Source organism: Python bivittatus, unplaced genomic scaffold (assembly GCF_059951505.1).
Source record: "Python bivittatus isolate LINGU-HERP-01145 unplaced genomic scaffold, Pbiv_v1 ctg000390_np1212, whole genome shotgun sequence".
Classification (NCBI taxonomy): domain Eukaryota; kingdom Metazoa; phylum Chordata; class Lepidosauria; order Squamata; family Pythonidae; genus Python; species Python bivittatus.
The window spans coordinates 1301053-1321503 of record NW_028277070.1 but is presented as its reverse complement, the minus strand read 5'-3'; the positions used below and the strand labels follow the sequence as shown (position 1 = coordinate 1321503).

The window sequence follows — 20451 nt, the reverse complement described above, 5'->3', positions numbered from 1 at the left end:
TGCCAGCTGCCATATAAACCAAATGGGAAGACTGCTAAACCTGAATCAACCAGGATTAAAAATGCACATTTAAATGCAAAAATGAAATGGTATCATTTGTATTAAAACATCTGCGCAAGTAAGGTTTCAACTTGATACCAAAAATAATAAAATGCAGGAGGCATTCCAAAATTAGGGCCACCATAAACTAGCCCTCTTCTTCACGGGAAACAAACAAGCTCTCTTTTAAAAGAAAAAGGGAAATTATCTGCACACACAGACAGTTTGGCGTGGAGAAAAGCAGCTCCTTCAGAAATTTAGGGACGGATGAAGGCAGGACACTGGGACCTCCAAAGGAAGTACCATCACCTCGAAACAAATAGCAGCTACTTTCACAGCTGATGTTCTGGGGCTCTATCCAGTTCACCTATAAACCCCATTTCTTAAATCCCTCCCAAAATGTGTTACCCCAACTGACAAAGCCCCCCACAACTGCAATGGAAAACTGAATGTGGCATCTCAGACAGGCCATGCCATACCTAGACATGTGGAAAGGGTGATTGGTACCACCCCAAAAAAGGCAGAAATGAGAGTAAAAATCTTGACCCTATCCTTCTAGTAGTATCAAGATGGTACCACCCCATCCACAGCCACCCAACTGAGTCAAATCAAACAGAATTCTCAGACTGAGTTTCCACTTTTCTTCAAGGCAGTCTTACAAACAATACATCATATAATCCAACTGGGGTTGCGGGGGGAGGTCACTAAAGCATGGATTCCTGTGGCCCCTCTTCTGACCTTTGGGAAACCAGACAAAGCTGGAAAAAAGGGCCTGAGTCAAGGCGGCCATTAGACCGGGATTATCCACCAGAGATTCAAAGGCACTCAACTCACATACCTGCTTATTCAGGTAATCAGATGCACTGCTTTGGGGAAATAAATTCCCCAATGATGTACTGTCTTTTTATCTTGATTTTTATTGCTTTAAAACTATGTTATCACAACAGGCAGTGAGCTAATGGATATAAAACCTCTTAATTAAGGAGAGAATTTGCATCCTGCCTTTGCACAGGACATAGTGAAACACGTCTAACCACAATAAAATATATACAGTATATATAAAAAACCCATGTCCATGTTTCACATAGACACTCAGTTGTTTACTGTTCCTCCAAAGGAGGGGAGATATTTTATCCATCAAAGAGAAAAAAACCAACACCAAGGGTGGAGAAGAGTTTAAAAAATGTAGCAGCTCTCCAAAAACCTGGACTAAAAGCCAAAAAGGCTCTCTGGCCTCAACTTTATATACCACAAGCCCATTCTTCACTCAAGTCTTCCTTGTGTAAATCCACGCAACAAAAACAGGGCTTCTCTGGGAGAAAGGCTGCAGCTTCCTCCTGATCTGAAACCCTCGGACTCAGCCGGGGGCAGCAGAAGTGCTCCAGAATGCCTCGGGTCGTGCCTCCTGCCCGAATGCGGCAATCCGAGCCACTTGCTCACCTCTCGCGAGTTAATGGAACATGAATCCCTTTCCCCACAGAACACAAGAAGATCCAGTTACTGGCCATTCACCATCACAAGAAGACACAGGAATAGAGCCACACCATGTAAGGCAGTCCAAACAAACTGTTTCCTTCTCAGAAATGAATTAACACATGTAGCCAATATTGCACGGGAACTGTTTGCCAACAGGATAAGACCTTTTAGAATTAACTTTCACCACTACAAAGGCTGATTAGAAATACTCTTAATGGAACAGTGATTCAAAACAAAAAATTAAAAAACCATCTACTACTTAGTCCATTAGCTCTCACTTACATTTAACAACGCTCAAGAATTTTGTTCAGTCTGCGTTTTCAATAAAGTTTCATGATCTCCATTCTAACATGTGAATTAAAATGCAATTATTCTTTAGATTTCACATTTCTCTGAATTAAAATATTAAAATCAAATTTGATGTTAAAATGTATACATTGCATGTTTTAGGTTAAAAAGTATGATGCGAACATTTTTATGAAAATTGTTTTAAAGTAACATACATGATTCATTTTTTTCAAAAACGATTATTAATACAGGAATGGGATAAATGAACTTAAGAAAACTGACACAAACCAGGAATAGACAAATCCATCCACCTGGCACTACCAGAAAATCAGAAAAAAGGCCAAGGGATTTAGATATCTTCCCCACTATAAAGGCTAAATCACACAGATGTAACACTGAGATTTTTTTCATTCGCATTGTTTTTTAGTGTTCGTATAACTAAAAGACAATTGTAAGATTATGTAGCCTCACCTCACCTCTACCAGCAAGATGCTGACATCTGGGAATGTTAAATACTTTCCTATAAATATAATTTAAACTGCTGGGACACACATAACAGTTTTGATCCAGATCAGCAGTGGAAGCATAGCTCTAATTGGCTGAACAGAAGAAATACTAGAAGATAAGCAGAGATTTTAAGATGAATTCTCACTTCCCAAATTCAACATTTTAGTCAACGCATCACAATACTTGTTTCTTCTTATATTTCCCTGGAAGATTTTTTTTTTTTAATGTGGCATTTAAGAGCAAGTTACAGAATGGTTAACAACTTACTTCCCAATCACTTGCAATTTTGGGGGCCACCTCCACACCCAACTTTTCAAGACTCTTCTCCTTGTGCTTCTCATATTGCTTGTATCCCAAATATCCAGTGCCTGTAGCCACCAAAAGATGCAGCGGACGGATGCGTGGCACGACATTCAGAGGTCCAGTGTGCAGGAGTCGCTGCCCTGGAACAAAAGGGATCTACCGTTTAGAAATCAAAGCAGGCAAGATGTTGGAGCCCAGCTGGTGGCCCAGGCCAAAGAACCTGAGACGACAGGCTGCACAAAGACAAAACTTGTATCCAAAGGGAGAAAAAGACTGGCTTGCTGCCATACAGGTTTGTGGCTTGCTAGCTAGATAAATTGGCTTGTGACTCAAAATCTGTCAGATGTAAGGCACTTCAGAAAAACCACACATAAATGCTAAACTATTGGCAAACCAGAGCACTCAGCAAGAGTTAACAGTAATCAGGGATCTATTTTGCATCCAGCTTAGATTTATTAGTATACCCTTTTTCATGTCTGAGAACCATGATAGTCTACTGAACATGGTTCAAAACTAGTGAACATGGTCCCTGGTGTGGGGCATCAATTTTTTTTTTTTTTTAATCTCTCAAATCTCAGGAGGTTACCAGATCTAGCAAGATTTAAGGTGGGAACACCAACATCTCATGAAATTTGGTTACTTAGGTTTTTATTTAAAATTAATGAATGGCAAATTAATGAATGTGGACTGAATACAAAAGCAGTGACCAGTATGAAAGAGGTACACACAAGTAGTTTGGTCATTTAGAGAGAAGGAATTAAGATAGAATCTCCATACAAATATATGAGAGAGAGGGTCAAAGGGAAGGGGAAGGCCAAGAAAGTCATGGTTGATGGGACAGGTTATTACCCCCCCAAGAGGGAACAGTGGAATGGCTATGTGTCTGTGCATGAATGTTCTGCTAACTGCTGTCTCACTTTTTCCCAACAATAACAATCCTGTGAAGTAGGGTGGGCTGAGAGCTAACAAGAGGCCCATTGTCATATGTGAAGGTAGAACTGAACCAAACCCAGTCCTCGCCAATTCTAGTCAAGACTAGGATTGTTCTCTAAAAAATGTGTTAGTCTTTATGGTGTCAGAGGATCTTGGCACTTTAATATATTTTTGTGTAATTTGGCTACTGTGGGAATTACCAGTCCTTGCTCATTCATGGCAGACTGTCCAAATATCTAGCAAAAAAACTTAATCTACCTTCTGCTCTTTGCAAAGGAGAGACATTGCTATGACCTCTCTCTCATTAAGGTTTCAGAATAATCTTTTATGGTCCTGCTGCCCCCTGCTGGACAGGAAGATATGCCCGATATGGAATCCTTTTCCTGGAACTGCTTCTGATATCATTTTGGAATTTGGGGACCGACATACAGTTGAACGTGAACTTGCTCTGGCAGCACAGATCATAGTTGGGATGCACTGACTGAACTGAAGAGAAACTCAATCTCATTGATTGGCCAATCTCTGCACTGGTAACAAAACACAATGTAGTGGTTAAGGAGCTGGACCCGGGCCGCTGGAGCTCCCTGCGTGATTTTGAGACAGTCACTGTTTCATAGTCCAGCTCCCTCACAGAGAGGCAGATTCCCAGTAAACTGCCTTATATCTTGAGAGAAGATGAAATACAAACCTAACAAATATCCCATCACTTTGTCACTGAGATAGTCTAGCAGGACAGCCATGTTAGTCTATGGTGGCAAAAATTGGTAGTCTGGTAGCCTCTTTTCTGAGTAACATTTTTTATTAAAAAGGCATTTCTTGAGATACAGCTTACTTTATCAGATGCGTGGAATGACTAGACTGGTGTAGGATTTATATTGGGGGAAGGGGGGGAAGGACAGGGAAGATAGGATGGTTTTACAGAATCAGGTTACATGTAAGACTGATTACAAGTAAACGATCAATTAAAAATTGTAATGTGTTAAAAACCCATTGTGTTTGTTGAGGCCTTCTAAGATTGTCTGAAACCTTTTGATTTGTTTTAATAGGTCCTCCCTGGGAATTGATTGGGCTCCAGGGATTCGTCTACAGATTTCACTGGATGGGTAGTTTAGTTTCCTGAATGCCTGCTTTAATTCCATAAGTTGAGCATCTCTGTCAAGTGGGTCAGAACAAATGTGATTGTAGCATAGAGCTTGGCTACCGATGATAGATTTGGTGGTGTGTGAAAGCTGGGAGCATATAGATGTTGTGGTGGAAGTTGTTGAAATCATTATGGAATTTGATTATTCATTTCCATGGGTACAGATGATGAAAATGTAATCAATGAATCTCAAGTCAAGGAGGAGCTTCAGGGGGTAAGAATTAAGAAAATCAGCCTTAAAAATGTGGGCATACTGAGGAGCCACGTGTTTGCCCATGGCCATGCCACATATTTGCAGGTACACGTAATTGCCAAAGGTGAAGTAGTTATGGGTGAATACACAATCACACAGTCTGGTGGCAAGACATGCTATTTTGGCATCAGTGATTATCTTCCTTCCTTCCTTCCTTCCTTCCTTCCTTCCTTCCTTCCTTCCTTCCTTCCTTCCTTCCTTCCTTCCTTCCTCCCTCCCTCCCTCCCTCCCTCCCTCCTTCCCTCCCTCCCTCCTTTCCTTCCTGTCTGGGCTGCCCACTCCAGTGGATGATGCCTTGAAGTCCATGTTTGTGGGGAATGTTGGTATATATTGCCTCAAAATCCATGGTGGCTAAAATGATGGAGTTAGGAAAATTGCCTAAGGAGACATTTCTTAGGATGTCTTCTATAGCTGGGAATGTTATTGGCATAAGGTCTGAGAAGTCCATGAAACCTGATACTGTATTCCAGTGGTGATAGTTCTAATGCTTGAGACAATAAGAAGGCCTGTATTTTGGAAAGTAGGTAGAAGATGCCTAGTTGAAGCTCCTGGGGTATTTCGATGTAGATACGGTCCTGTACAAGTAATCCTAGTTTAGCAACCACAATTAGGACTGGCAACTCGGGCGCTAAGTGGAAAATCACTTGACAGCAACTGTGCTTTCCTTTTCCCCACCCCCTCACCTTTGGAATCACCCCAGCAGTGGGATAATTAGCAAGAAGGGAATTAATGTTTGTATTTACATTCAATGGAGAGGAAAATATTACAAGAAAGTAAGAAGGCTGCTGTGCCTGCTTACTCTCTTGTAATCCCTTCCTCTCCAATCCTCCACTCTGACAGGGGGGAGAAGGAAAAAAAATGGGCCAGCACAGGAGAGACTGTCTAAAGAGATCTTTGCAAAGTTATTTTTTCAGCACCTTCGTAACTTTGAACACTCACTGCATGAGGCAGTCAGTAAGCAAGGTCTACTTATATGTCTTCAGGAAATTCTTTTGTCAGATTGTGTAGTTCTCTCTAATATGTTGTTGTGAGAAATAAGTTGGTAGAATGTGGTGTTGGAGAGTTGCTTCTTGGCTTCCCTGACATAATCCTCCTTATTCAAGATAGTGACTGCCCCTCCTTTATCAGCTTGTTTGATTATGATGTTAAGATAATCTGAAATAGGAGATCTGAAATCTCACCTCATTTGCCTTTTCATGAGACTGAGCCAGCTAGATTATGGGATGGCAACTGGAGGTTAGCACTGTTCTTTATTCAACAAACCACGATTCAACAAAGCACGGTTTTGCACAATATGAATCCAACATTGTTTTAAAGCCTATCATATCAGAGCTTTCTAACATTAAAAGCACTGTCCCTGACGCCATCTTACTCAAGTATGCAAGGATTTCACAGTGTGAAGTTTGGCTTTTAGCTTCTTTTTCACTTCATGGTTTTCTTTTTTCGCTTGAGTTTGCTATGATCTCTGAATCCTCCATGTGTTCCAAATACAGATTAAAACAAAAGCTATAAGGGTTCTTACCAGCAAAGAAGGATGGGGAAACTGGCTGCTTCCAAAATAATCTCTTCTTCGTAGGTAGGTTTTCATGCCACCAGACAATTCTGTTAATAGAAAAACAGATGGGATATACATCGAATTACACATGCTCAAAATATTGATGTAATACTGACTGTACCTATGCTCTCTAGATCAATATAAACTCAATCTAAAGTTTGAAGTTTAAGTTATCTAAAGTTATAACCATCCATGTCTCCTAAATTCCAACTTCAGTTGGTTATATTCTGACTTATTTCATCATAGTAGGAAAATTGTTGCCTAAAATGGGAAGTTGGTGAAAAGATGAAAGAGCCAATGGGAGCAGAATATTTCAAGGACATATAAACTTTCCATTCATCATTACTACACCAAAGTGAATTTAAAACCATGGCCCAAATCTAATTACACCTGAAACATTTGATGTGTAATTTTGCCCTTTCAAATATTTTCTGAGATTACAGTCTATTTTAGGGGTGACAGACCCAGACATAGTAATATTTTTAAATGCATATTGCATTACACTTGCATACTTGGATTAGATTCAAGTTTTTAAAGATATTTCTGAACAATGGAATCATATGCATTCATTTATTAGAAGTATATCAAACCTTTCATTCAGGAGCTCAAGGCAGCAAACACAGCATTCCCTCCTCCTATGTTCTTATAACCACCACTCTGTGAGGTGGATTGGGCTGAGAGTGTGACTGGCCCAAAGTCACCCAGGGACCTTCTGTGGCCGAGGGGGGGACTTGAACTTTGTAAACCTCCCAGAGTTGCTGGGAGTCAGGCGGCGAATACATTCAATCAACAACAACAGGGATCTCCCTGTTCCTAACCGAATTAGTTAGCCACTACACCATGCTGGCTCTCAAGAAAGTTGCAGTATCTTTTTCAAACAGCAAATCTCCTTCTCTGTAATCCAAACACAAGAGACTATTGTTTTATATCTAAAAACATCAGCCTATCTGTCACTGGCCTATATAAACGAGTAGCTGCCATAACTTTTCTCCATCCAATCACATACCTCAACAGCCTAGGGCTGCCCGGTATGGTATATGTAGCCCCCAAACAAAGCTGGGAATCCAAATTTTGTCAGCTAAAAATGCTTCTCATGAAGCAGTCCAACCTATCGATCCAAGGACCACATGAAGGGCAGGCAACAGCTGAAGAGCTGATTTTAACCCTAAGGCATCTACTGTGGAGGCTTCCTCCTTGCCCCCCTTCTTACCCTTATACTTGGTCTGCGCAATCACCTAAGCCATAACGTGATCAACTCCTAGTGTCGGAAGGAGCCACCGAGTCTGATTCCTTGCTCAGTGCAGGAATCCACTTTAAAGCAGCCCAGACTGGGAATGTTTGAGTTCCCCTCAGCACTCAAAAGCATGAGCACCTTCACTGTGGTTGGTAAACTCTGCTTTATGACTTAGCATATTGCATGAACCTGATCAGCTTTGGCTTTTGAGCCCTGTTAAATATTCACATAGATGATTTTCCCATTTCCCTTGCAAAGATGGCCAGGGGTGTGTATCACTTTCCTTTCTGGCGTCTCCCCACACCAACTGGGGGCGTTGGAAGTTCACAGTGCAAGGTAGCCAATTCTACTGCTCCAATGGATGACCCTCCCCACCATGGCAGCTCTGTTCACCTGGGAGGGGATGTGGCAGTAGAGGACAGCTTGGGCACCCAGATCAGCTCCAGAGAAAAACTCACATTAGGTCCACAGATAATATATATGTGATCAAGCTGATAAAATGGAACAGCTGATAGGAGGGCCATACAGTATTTTAAAGAACTACATATATTTAAGCTGTTAATGAAGTTTAGGCACTATAATGAAGATTTTTTCCAAAAAGGAAAACTAGTTGGGTCTGTATGTGACATTGTAAAGGAGGAGGATCAGAATGTTCTGGTCAGCAAGAGCGGATCCTGTCCCCAGCCAGGAAGCTCATCTTACACTCTGAAGTGCCAAATGGAACGTGATAGCTAAAGATCAACACACTACATTATAGTAACTTATTATACCCATCTTCCTACAGAAAAGACACTCTAAGCAGCTTAGTTCACATTAAACAGAACATTACCCCCCCCAAAACCAAACAAGAAAATATTAGAACAGAATCACAATGTTTAAGTATAATATGCTGGAATAAAATAGCCTTCAATGGCTTTAGCAGTCCAGATGGTGAGGCACAAAGGCTCTCTAGGCAGTTAGGCCATAAAGATACTTCAGCCCTTTTGCTCATAGTCAGACCAGAAAGCCAGGTTAATGAATACCCTCTTCTTCATGTCCCACATGTCCCTTTAACCAAAGTCTTTCCACGTCTTCCAAACCCGGAGGGGTCACTTAAAACCTACAGAAGCCTATAAATCTGGTCAATGTTCTAGTTTCTGCATAGGAAGCCTAAGATTTTGGTTGAAGAAGTATGATTGATTGCGACAGGGGCTGGATCAGGCTGCATTCACTCATTAGTGGCAGACATTTTGACTTAGTCGTGTGAATGCAGCCAAAACGAAAGCCTTTAAAGAGGCACAAAGTTCCCAGGTAGCTCTGCACAAGAGACTGTTCCGACACTACAGTCATCCTACACCACTCAGGGCATTGCAGATCAAACCTGATCCATACATCAGCTCCTCTAATTCAGACTATTTCCACCTTGTTCATTGTACTCTTCCTTGCCAGTCCAAAGGTGTTCTCAAAAATCTCTTCAGAACTTCTATCATGGCACTGGAGACTGGATCAGGGATGAAAGTCCAACTCTACCAGTTCTCCTGGACTTCTTGGTGACTTTTTATATCCATCTGGCAGGTTCTACCTCTCCTCCATACTATTTAACAACCACATGAAACTAGTGGTGGAAGTAATTTGAAGCTCTGGCATGGAATTCCAACAGTATGCAAATAATATCAACTCTGCTGCTCCTTGCAATCTGATGCCAAGGAAGTAATCCGTATCCTTGAAGTTGTCTAAGTTCAGAAATGGGTGGATTAAGGAGGACAAACTGCAATTGGATTTAACTGCATTTAAATTTAATTTAACCACTTGGGAGAGGTGTTCAGGGGAAAATTGGACTCAGAGGTAGGAGCTCATTAACTCTATTTAGGATGAGACTGCATTCTACTAAACAATAGTGCTTCCCATAGGAACACTTCTTGACTTTCAGCTTTCACTAAATTTACAGGGCTGGTTGCAGCTAGGAGTATTTTTGCACAATTACATCTCCCATGTCAACTGTAGCCATGGCTGAACCACTTGGATTTGGCAACAGTTTTTCACAATGCAATGCACGCTATATGGGACTATCTTGAAAAAGAGTCCGGAAATTGTGGTTGATGTCAACGAAGCAACTAGATTACTAACCCATGCAAGATATAGGGCTTGTATGATACCCATCCAGAAAGATCTGCCCCACATGCCACTTTCTTTCCAGACACCACTTAAGGTGCTGGCATTGATTTTTGAAGCCCTCATTGATGAAGAGCCTGCTCATCTGAGGGGCCACTTCTCCTGCTATGAATCTGTCCAGCCAGGAAGACCTGCGGGAGATGCTGTTCGGAAGATCCCAGTCTCCCAGCAGCACATCTTTCTCATGCAGGGAATCTTCTGCTTCATCGCTCTCTTTCAACTCCCGTTTGGCCCAGCCCGATATTTAGAACATTTAGAAAAACTCATCTCTTTCGAAGACTTTTGATTTTAAAGTGTTTTACTTTTTTTTTTAATATCAGCTGCCTTGAACAGAAAGGCAAAATAGAACAGAATAGACCTTATTGTGATAATTGGCCAGAGTTCCACTAAAGGCAAAGTAAGAATTTAAAACACACAGAATAAAATAAAAATAAATCAGAAATTGGTATAAGAACCAGTTTGGTGTAGTGCTTAAGGCACCAATATGGAAACCGGGAGGCCGTGAGTTCCAGTCCTGCCTTGGGCACAAAGCCAGCAGGGGGATCTTGGGCCAGTCACTTTCTCTCAGCCCGAGGAAGCAGGCAATGGCAAACCACTTCCAAAAACTTGCCAAGAAAACTGCAGGGACTAGTCCGGGCAGTTGCCAGGAATCAACACTGACTTGAAGGCACAGAAAATTAAAAAACCACCAAAACAGAATGTGCCCTCATTTAGAGCAACTGAGTCACCCTGGCCAACTAACAGCACCTGTAGGTAGAAAGGGGTCAAGTAGCCAGACATTTAGTTAAAAAGGGGCTCTAAGATGCGGCGGCGCGTCTTCCACACAGCAAAACACGAGCCACGTTTTCGATCTGCCTTTGCCACGAGCGAGAAAGGCAGGAGGTACACAAAGTAAAGAAACAAACAGACCAGGGGCCATCTGCCAAATCTCGAGCGGGCAACATTTCCAGGCCTGCTGATCAAGGCTGTCATGGGCACAAAGTCGCCCCTTGGCAGGGGGGTCGGCAAAAAAGTGAGGAGGGCGGCCGCCGCCACGCCACTGAGCCTTTTTTCATCCCTGCCACCCCCTACAAGAAAAACCGAGCTGGGTTCCCTCCCCATTCTTCTGAGGCCTCGGGTAACCGGATTGATTTATCTAAAGCCGTGTTTTTCAACCGTGGCCGCTTTCAGATGGGTGGACTTCAACTCCCAGGACTTCAACCTGTGCTGGCAGGGGAATTCTGGGAATTGAAGTCCACCCATCTGAAAGCGGCCACGGTTGAAAAACACGGCTTCCTAGTATCCCGCGCCCGCCCTCCGCTCTTCTCGGGCCGGTCCCTCACGGGGGAGCTCGGAAGGCAGGGCCCCACCCGGAGCGGGGGACCGGCCGGCGTGGGGGGCTCTGGCCCAGGTCCCCCGCCGGGACGAGCACCCTCCGGCCCCGCGCGAGCAGGGCCCCGCAGTCCAACGAGGTCAGCCCGGCGTGCGGGAAGGGAAGGGAAGGGCAAGAGGACGGGCCTCCTCTGCATCCTCGGAGCAGCCCCTCCGGGGACGGAGCCCGAGGCCCGGCTCTGCCCCCGCGAGGCCGGGGTCGCAGACTGGCGCCCGGGAACGCCGCGGGGGCCGGGCCTCCCCCACGCCGGTGCCCCGAGCTGTGCCCGCTGCCTCCCGGTACCTGCTGCCGCCCACCCGCCGGGCCGCCCTCGCCGCCGCCGCCGCCGCCATCTTGCTGCCGCTGAAGAGACCGCGTCCTCCCGCGCCGCCGCCGCCGCCGCCGCCGCCAACAGTGCGGGCCTGAAGGCGGCCGCGCTCCCTCCTCCTTCTCCTCCTCCTCCTCACGCCCGCCCCGTGAGGTAGGCCGCGCCGAAGAGCGGCCGCCGCGGCGAGGGCCACACCCCCCGCTCAGCCTCCGCCGGCGGCCGCGGGCGCCGGACCACAACGCCCATCTTCCTCAGCCGGAGGCCTGGGCGGCCCGGCAAGCGATCCCGCCCGCCTGAGGGGGTCGCGGTGGGAAATGCCCCCGTCCTGCCCGTCGCCGTAAACAGAGAGAGGGAGAGAGAGAGAGAAATGAATGATACAATTATTTATTTATGACATGGTTCTCTATCAGAGGCCTCTGTGCTAAATGGCCCCATAGATAACCCTGCAATAAATTAATTTTTTTTCCATTTTTTTAAAGGCATGTTTTTAGTGCTTTTTCACCCTGAGAGATCCCACTGCAAATGGGACTCTGGCGGGGGCCGATTTCAGGGGTTGCTGCCACCGGGAAAGGAGGGGGAGAGGGCTCCGGCGGGCAGGAGGCGCCGCGGCTCTGGAGCAGGTGCCCCTGACGGAGCGACCTCTGCGGCTCCTGCCCTATCTGGGCGGCAGCTGAGAGAGGCAGAAGCCGCCGTCCTCCAGCGGTGGTCCGGCATTGAGGCGGCAACTCTGCATTAACGCTTGGAGCTGTCCAGGGAGATCTTGAAGGGGTGGAGAGCTTCTACCTTTTAGGGTCGTCAGTAAAGGAACCATCAGTAAAAAAAATACGCCGCAGACCAGCCATGAAGGCCTCGGAAAGGATATTCGAATACTGGGACGTGTCCATACCTACAAAGATCAGAATCGTGCAAGCCGTGGGGTTCCCTGTGACCCTCTATGGAAGCGAAAGTTGGACTTTGAAGAAGCAGGAGAGGAAGAGCGTTGGCACCTCTGAACTTTGGTGTTGGAGAAGACTCCTGAGAACACCCTGGACAGCCAAGAAAACAAACGGATGGATCATTGAACAAATCAGCCCGGAGTTCTCCCTCGAGGCACAAATGACCAGGCCCAAATTATCCTACTTCGGACGCATTGCGTGAAGGCCAGCTCTCTGGAAAAGGCTCTAATGCTGGGAAGGGTGGGAGGAAGAGGAGGAGAGGATGACCAGCAGCGAGGGGGATGGACATTGGGAGACATGAAAGAACAGGTTAGGGACAGATCGTCATGGAGGAAATCTATGTATTTGCTAAGAGTCAAAACTTGATGGCACATAATCAGTCAATGTTAACACAATAGCTAAGTATAAGATACAGATTCACACATTACACCAAGTCAGCCTTGTTATAGTTAAATGCAAAAAGAGAACAGCCAGTGGAGAACAAAGATGGAGAAGGTACAGGTTAGTTTCACCTATATTTTTCAAAAAATCAGAGTGATCTTGTCTTTCAGTAACCAGACTCCTCCTGATTTTTTACTGCCGTAGATGAACATGGCTTTCCTTCTACAATGTTTTCATTTTTCAAAATCTCTTGCTGATACGTGGAGTGCTTCGCCGTACTAGTCTAAATTTAACACTGGCCAGTGTTTTCTTTCGAATGTAGCACGTGCTTTTTAAGCTCCACAGAGTTCTGCCTAGAACCGAAAGAGAAAAGGAAAAAGTCTGTAATCTTTTATTTTGCCTGGCTGAGGTTTCCCATTAGCACTCAAGGATGGGTCTCATTTCCCGCCCCCGCTTTCACTTCCAGCGGACACTGCTTTCGCACTGTGCATTTTCAGTCTCCCCCCTCCCGTCCCAATGTTCTGTCACTGCTCTGGAATCCTTGGTATGAGGAAAGGGGAAGACAACATGGCTTATGCCTCCTTGTGCCTCTGCAGTCATGAAGTTGGTTCCCGTGGCTGCTCTCCTTGTCTTGCCTGTTGTTGCTCATCTGGCCTCAGGTAAGGGTGACAGAAAGGGGGGCTATCCAGTTCAAACATCTTTTTTGCTTCTGCTACCCCTTATTACGCCATCTGATTTTTGAACATTAGGCCCATCTCCAACACTGGAGCTCTGGTTGGTGATTCAGTGTTGAGTGGATCTCAGGCTTCATAGAGTGAGCAAAATCAAGCCCTTGCCAGGGGCTTACAACTGGAACTTATTTATCTCTTGGGTAGCATGTTGGGCACCCCAATTTGCTCTGATGTACAAAACCTGTCAGTATCTACGTTTCTGAATTGTGAAGGCGTAAGCCAGGAACAAAGTCACAGCGAAAGTAGAGGAATGGGTATGGAAGAAGTGTGAATTCAAATGCCATTGCGTAACCCAGAACATAAGTCCTATAGTGGGGCTTACTCTTGAGTAGATGATTTTAGGCTTTGTACAGTTGGGCAATAGTATGAAGAGCATGTCATTTCACAAATATGCTTAGAATGACGACTTCCAAAGAAGGCTAACAGCAGTTGTAGGTTCCGCAGCTCAAAGTGGCCAGTGCTGAGATGGTGCAGACCACTAAGTGGACATGACCCTGTGACTTTCATGTACTGGTCATTTAGAGATGACCTGGGTATGTCCTGTTGCTATAGCTACTTAGCTGTTTAATCTCTTTTGTGCTCGCAGGGAAGAAGTTCCGATGGTGCACGCTTTCCCATCTGGAGCAGAAGAAATGTTCTGAGCTCTCCAAAGCACTTCTGTCTCTTTTGTCATCCGTCTCCAGCGGTGCTTTTACGAGGGTTTCTTGCATCCGAGCTCACAACACGTACGACTGTATCAATAAGATTCGAGTGAGTCCCTCAACATTCCAGGAGTCACCCAAGTCACCAGTTCAGCTTTTGGTGCCCAGGGGATAGGGCAGAGCTCCATGATTGGGGCATTCTCCCTGAGAAGGCGGTATTCCTGAACTAAACTTCCTGGGGGAACCCAGCATCGTGAGGCTGGGCTGCCTCAGTCCAGGATGGGTAGTAACTGGGCACCTGGCCAAACTTGGTATAGGCCCTCTTGGCCACTGAGGCTATCTGTGCATCTCAGGACATCTGACTGGTTTTTAATTTTGAAGTTTATATTACCTTTCTACCCCACCTTTCTGTTTGTATAAGTGCTCGAGACGGCTTAAAATAGCGAGCTGGTTAACCCTCAGCTGGATAGGAGAACAGTTAAGGGGATGCAAAGCAGGTGTGAAAATCATACTAGGACAGTTTCGCATCAAATTAGACTATTTCTACAAGGATGAGGTCCAGGTCCTTCACTCTTCACGATTTCCATGGATCACTTGGATGAAGAGGCGGAAGGAGTGCTGATTACCCAGATTGGGGTGGGATAACTGACACCTTAGAAGACAAAAATCACAGTCAAAATTATCTAGATAAGCCTCCCTTGATTCAAATGGGAAGGAAAACTGGACGAATTCCTTGATATAGGAATATAGGATATAATATAATTATTAATCAGTGAGAAAAAATAAATGCTCTCTCCACTGGCTTTGGGGGGAGGGAGGGAGGGCAAAGGCAGAATGGTTGCTTTTAGGATAATTTCAAAATGAAGCTGTTGAAAAGGCGAGTTGCTCCCAAGAGCAGCAAGGAGCAGTCAGTGCCTGTGTCAGCAAGTGAGTAAGTAAGTAAATAAACAGCACAAATTACTATCTGCCTCTTTGGAGAAACAAACAACTTTGTTTATCAGAGCATTTCTGAAAATTAGAATTGCTGAGCAGGTGACACAGATACTCTGAGGTGTAACCCATTTAGTTGTGGGTTCTACATTTTTGAGTGTGGTATTTAATAACCAAGTGACTCAGCACCTCTCATTACGCTGAGATGACAGGGTGGATGTCTTCTGCTTAGTGACGGATGTCTTCTGTTTAGTGACTAGTGGATGCAGTGAATGATGGCTGCCCCTTCCCAAAGTCAGGAATCTAGGAAAATGGCACAAGCACTTCATTTCTTTAAGATGCTCCGTGCTGATTTTTGTTATCAGAGCATAAGGTCTCCCAAGAACCTCAGCTCTCCAGCCGAGGTGCCAGTGGTGGTCAGAGGTGGGATACATAGCCCTTCTCAGAGCAGCTGAATGACCTCTGCGTTCCATGAGGGTGGAAGTGGCTTGATCTCTAGGAAAACATGTTAGTTGTTGTTATGAGTGTTCGTGCTTCATTCGTAAAGGATTACGGTCCATATATGGCTGGGTACTAATTAAGCCAGTCCTATTGCATCATGCATACGACATTCTTCTGTAATTAGAAGCAAGATGCCAGATGGACCAGAAGAACTTGTAGAGAAGGAACTAAGAACGTTATTTTAAATCTCTCCCAGGAGAATAAAGCCGATGCGGTTTCCTTGGATGCTGGAGATGTATATTCTGCTATAAAGCTTTATGGCTTAACTGTGGTGGCAAAGGAGATCTACTTGGAAGGTCAGTTATATTCTTCCCAGAGTTGACTGTCAGGGCCCAGAGAAGGTCAAGGGGTCTACCAATCCGAGGCAGTCTCTGGTAGGAGATTTCTAGGACAAAAGACTATTGTGAGTTGGGTGTTCCGGAAGATGACCACGCCAGGTCTCGTGTGGAGGAAAAGAACAGGCTGCAGACTTTCTTCACAAAAGTAGCCTTGTTTGTTCTCATGTAGGAAAGTCGCCTTGGGCTGTCTGCCCCACAGTGGCTTACCATGGCATGTCTCCTTACAAGTAAATGTCACTGATTTCAGTGAGATTTAGGCCTAGGCAACTATACACATGGCTTTTCCTTTCTTTTTCTTTTTCTTTTTAACTTTTTATTAGAAATTTTAGCAGAGAGCCAGGTTGGTCTAGTGGTTATGGCCCCAGGCTAGAAACCAGGAAATGGTGAGTTCCAGTCCCGCCTAAGGCATGAAAGCCGGCTGGGTGACTTTGGGCCAGTCATGCACTCTCAGCTCACGATGTCAGGCTCGGGCGACAAGTCGGTCAATTCCTGTCGCAACCAATGGATCAACGTTCAGTTAATCCGAAAAAAGCAGGCCCTGGACCTGTGGGAAAATGCTAGGAAGAAAAAATTTTTTTTAAATGTAACCGTAATAAAAGATAATACAAACTGAAATTAAAAAAAGAAAAGAACAGAGAAAGGAAAAATGAAAAGTGCAGAAAAAAGAAGGGAAAAAAAAGAAAAAAGAATATTTAAAAAAGTGACTTCCGATCTTCTTCACAAAAAGTACAAGCAAACTTAGTATCTCTTGATATTATATTACATAAATCGCTTCTTCCCATATCCCAACCCTTATCCATCCACAGATCCAAAAATCATTAAATGTTTCTGTCCAGGATCAATAAAAAGTCCATAAAGGTTACCCAGAACTTTATAAAAGTATTTCTTATTTTAAGCCTGATGAAACAGGTTAACTTTATATTCCTTTCTTTTGCTCCTGACAATCTTAATTTTTACTTCATTAAGAAGCTGTGTATGATTTGATCTCCATTCAGATTTTCTTTCTCCTGTCTTGGGAGTTCTTCACAGCTGTAACAACCCTCTCTTGTAAATTCAGTAATAAGTCACTACCCGGGTCATTTTTCATCTCTTGGCCTGTCATGTGTATTTCCACTTAAGTTTTCATCTCTGTCTTATAGTCCATGACTTCTGTTTTATTTTCTAGTATTTCTCTCTAGGTTAGAATTTGTTTTACCTCTTCATCCTGCCGGTTTGTAAATTCTTCCAAATTATTCTCCTTCACATCTTTCATTTCTTTTTTAAAAACTTTTTTGAATAATGTATTTGCATATGCAGATATTGTTGCTGTCATTATAACTGGGAGCTTCTTTCCCATTTCTTCAAAAATCTTTTGAAGTGTCTCCAATGTAATACCCTTATCTGTCATTTTTACAAGTGTCACTGCTAATCATCAAATTCAAAAGTAAAAAGCAGTCTTTTCTTTCCTTTTTTCCTTTGCCTGGGGTCTTTAGACTCCTCTAGTATCTCCTTTCTACAGTATATTACATAGTCTGTCTCAGATTTCTTTTGCTTCAGCCTATCATCTCTTTCCTGAAAGACTAAACAATTTCTGTTCCCACGAAGTTACTGTTTTGTTTTTAATTATTCCAGAAGTCTTGTAGCAAAAGTCATAATATTTCAAATATTAAATCAAGTATTTCAAATTTGTCTGGTCCCTTAGTTCGTTTCAAACTTTTTTGGATTCAATTCTTATCTAGCCTTTTGCTGTTTACTTTATATCTTTAAATCTTTAAATTGTTAATTAATTTTCCCTGCTTTCTGGAATGAAGGATCAGTCACCAGGTAGTTTTTCAAACTTGTGCTTGGAAGACCTCTTTTAAATTTAAAATAGTTATATTCCAAAAGTGTTTAGAAAGTGAGGCTTGGCGAACCTAGTGTCCATATAGGCTCTGCTGTGGTTGAGAGCTTGATGGCCTCCCTCAACTCCAAGAGTCGACCACTGTCCTGTGGTCTCCTCATGAGGAGCAGCCATCTGGGGCACGAGTGGGCGATCTCTCGTCCTCTCCTTATCCAGAGAGGTTCCACTGGACTGGACTTTCAAAGGTACATTAGTTTTGGCTGCATCATTGTCTCTGCTCAGAAATCCACACAGGGCCTTTTCTCTTGTCCCAAGAAATGTGGAGACTATGGGTCTTTAACTGTAAATGCAAAGAAAGGCAAGAAGGTAATTGAGCAGAGCTATACTAGTGCTTTGTTTTCAAGAACTGGGGAAGGGAGACTTTTGTATAAGAAAAGAGTGTTAAAAGCATTTGGCCTTCTGGAGCTAACAGGAGGAGCAGTGTACTTAGATCCCCCTGTCCATTGCAGATAAGGAGCCATTGCAGCAAGGCCAAGATTTATAACACCTTCACCACATTATCGTTCACAAGATTCTTTGGACAGAAACCATGGCATTAATCATACTGCTAGATATGCACCCCAGGTGCCACATAGCTTGAAATCACTTCTTTCAGACTGAATTTAAACCTAAGAAAATAAAATGCTGCAGAACAGAATGTTTCAAAATCCAAAATTTGGATTAGGTTTCTTGTCAATCAGGAGTACCATATTTGATGCAAAAAACTGCTCAACACAGGCAGACCTACGTCTTTTCTTCCCTACAAGTGAATGTTGTTGCTCCCCTAACTTTCGCTGTCTTAGGTAGCTGTGTGTTTGCAGTGGCTGTGGCCAAGCGTGGAACGCTGGATCTCCAAAGGCTGAAAGGATCCCGAAGTTGCCACAATGGGGCTAGGTGGACCTCGGGCTGGAACATCCCCATGGGCTTCCTCTTGGCTAGGAATGATCTGGTGTGGGACTCAGGCCAGCCCCTCAGCCATGGTGAGTGGACAAGGGTTGCCTCTTTGTCTGAATCTGGGATAATATCTCCACAGATACTTGATCCTAATAGATCCAGACAGATAGTGAGCTGTGAGATGGAAGCATATATCTTTGGACTTGATACTACATTCAGCTCCTGACGTTTGGCTGAATCATATCCATTTCATAGACACAGTGACCATTGCCTGAACGTATTGAGTCATTCCATAATGCCATAAGAAGACCTCCCAGGTCATAACATTCACAGTGTGGTTGGGTTCATACAACACACTATGCTGTAAGCCGGTGGTTCCCTCACAGTATGAGGGCATTTGGTGCAGATGCCGAAATAAAATAATCAAAGAAATAAAATACGCCAAATCTCAGGATTTGTCCAAATACTCCAAATGTGAGATTTTGGACAAAAATGCCAACATTTTTGAGATTAGGTAGCGTGGGGAGATTTCAGCTATTTTTTTTTTTTAAGTAATTGGGTGCCATGTCATGTACTCTTAGTTGATGTGGTGATCCTCAGAAGTTTTCAGTGATGACATGATAGTCTGCATAAAGAAAAACGTTGGGGACCACTGCCATAAACCATGGTCTGTAACCACAGTGACTGGGTTCACATTTCATGCTACACTAAAAACAGATCATATTGCATTAGTCATCCAACATGAATTACCTAGATCCCTTCTAGTCAGGTTTCAGGCCTGAGCATAGGACTGATACACATTGGGTCATTCTGGTGGATGACTTACATCAGGACCTGGGTAGATGCGGGGAGTGTACTGCTCCTGGTCCTGTTAGACCTCTTGGCAATGTTTGGCCATGTTGTCTTGTTAGACCACCTGTAAGGGTGGGGAAGAGAGGCAAATATACAGTGGTTCTGCTGTCTCCTAAGTGGGCAGTTCTAGTACATGTCTGCTCCAATGTGGGTACTGTAGACTTGGCCCTACATCTACATAAAACCCTTGTCAATATAGGGTGAGGAATCCATATACTGTATACTGCTACCCCAGGCAGAGAGGCTGTGGAGGTCCTTTCTAAGTATCTGGAGGGTTGAGGGACAAAACAGGCTTAAATTGAATCTCAAAAGGATGGAGATGCTGTTGTAGGTAACCAGTCTGGCTCTTCTTCAGTACTGACTTTAGATCTAGACAAGATTGCACCCCCCCCCCAAAGGAGCAAGTGTGTGACTTGGGGGTTCTCCTGGACTCACAACTGGGAGCCTTTGCCCGTCTGGCTGGTGCATTAGATGTGGGCCTCTTTCAGCTGGAATGCCGTTACAAAGGGAATGCTCAGCCTTATCATGTCTCAGATAGATTATTCATTTATTCATAATTTCAGTTTCTATAGCTACCCACTCATACATAACTCTGGATGGCTAACAAAGATTAGGAACAATACAACAATTAAAACAGAAATAAAATAGCCATGCCAGGAGGGAAGAACCATCCCAATTTACCCTATTCAGCCTTAATGGTGGATGCACAAAGCCCCTAGCTCAGCACCTATAGAGAGATCCAAGGCTTTCTTGGGCAGTTAGAGGTAAAGCTGTGCAAAACTTGGCAGTTGGGGGGAATGTTGTTTCAGAGGGCAAGTACAACAACAGAGA

The 20451-nt window shown here is 44.1% G+C and overlaps 2 protein-coding genes across 12 annotated transcripts in view; one reads left to right on the top strand and one right to left on the bottom strand.

Annotated features, from left to right (window-relative positions):
* Nucleotides 1-11735, bottom strand: part of PISD (phosphatidylserine decarboxylase) — a 49558-nt gene extending 37823 nt beyond the window's left edge. The window contains exons 1-3 of one of the 3 annotated variants that reach the window (XM_088143806.1): nucleotides 11535-11735; nucleotides 6463-6542; nucleotides 2578-2753 (exon numbers count right to left, since the gene is read on the bottom strand). In XM_088143806.1, coding sequence (XP_087999932.1) covers nucleotides 2578-2753; nucleotides 6463-6542; nucleotides 11535-11584 — 306 coding nt within the window. In that variant the 5' untranslated portion in view covers nucleotides 11585-11735. Of the gene's footprint in view, nucleotides 1-2577; nucleotides 2754-6462; nucleotides 6543-11534 lie in introns of those variants that run through there. The other 2 variants (XM_088143805.1, XM_015888768.3) reach the window with 2 other exon arrangements.
* Nucleotides 11736-11754: 19 nt separating this feature from the next.
* LOC103050389 (serotransferrin-2-like) overlaps nucleotides 11755-20451 on the top strand; it is a 30459-nt gene continuing 21762 nt past the window's right edge. For 3 of the 9 annotated variants that reach the window (XM_088143799.1, XM_088143802.1, XM_088143797.1), the window contains exons 1-4: nucleotides 13009-13534; nucleotides 14193-14356; nucleotides 15875-15974; nucleotides 18678-18854. In XM_088143799.1, coding sequence (XP_087999925.1) covers nucleotides 13450-13534; nucleotides 14193-14356; nucleotides 15875-15974; nucleotides 18678-18854 — 526 coding nt within the window. In that variant the 5' untranslated portion in view covers nucleotides 13009-13449. Of the gene's footprint in view, nucleotides 12804-13002; nucleotides 13535-14192; nucleotides 14357-15874; nucleotides 15975-18677; nucleotides 18855-20451 lie in introns of those variants that run through there. The other 6 variants (XM_007432259.4, XM_088143800.1, XM_088143801.1 and 3 more) reach the window with 5 other exon arrangements.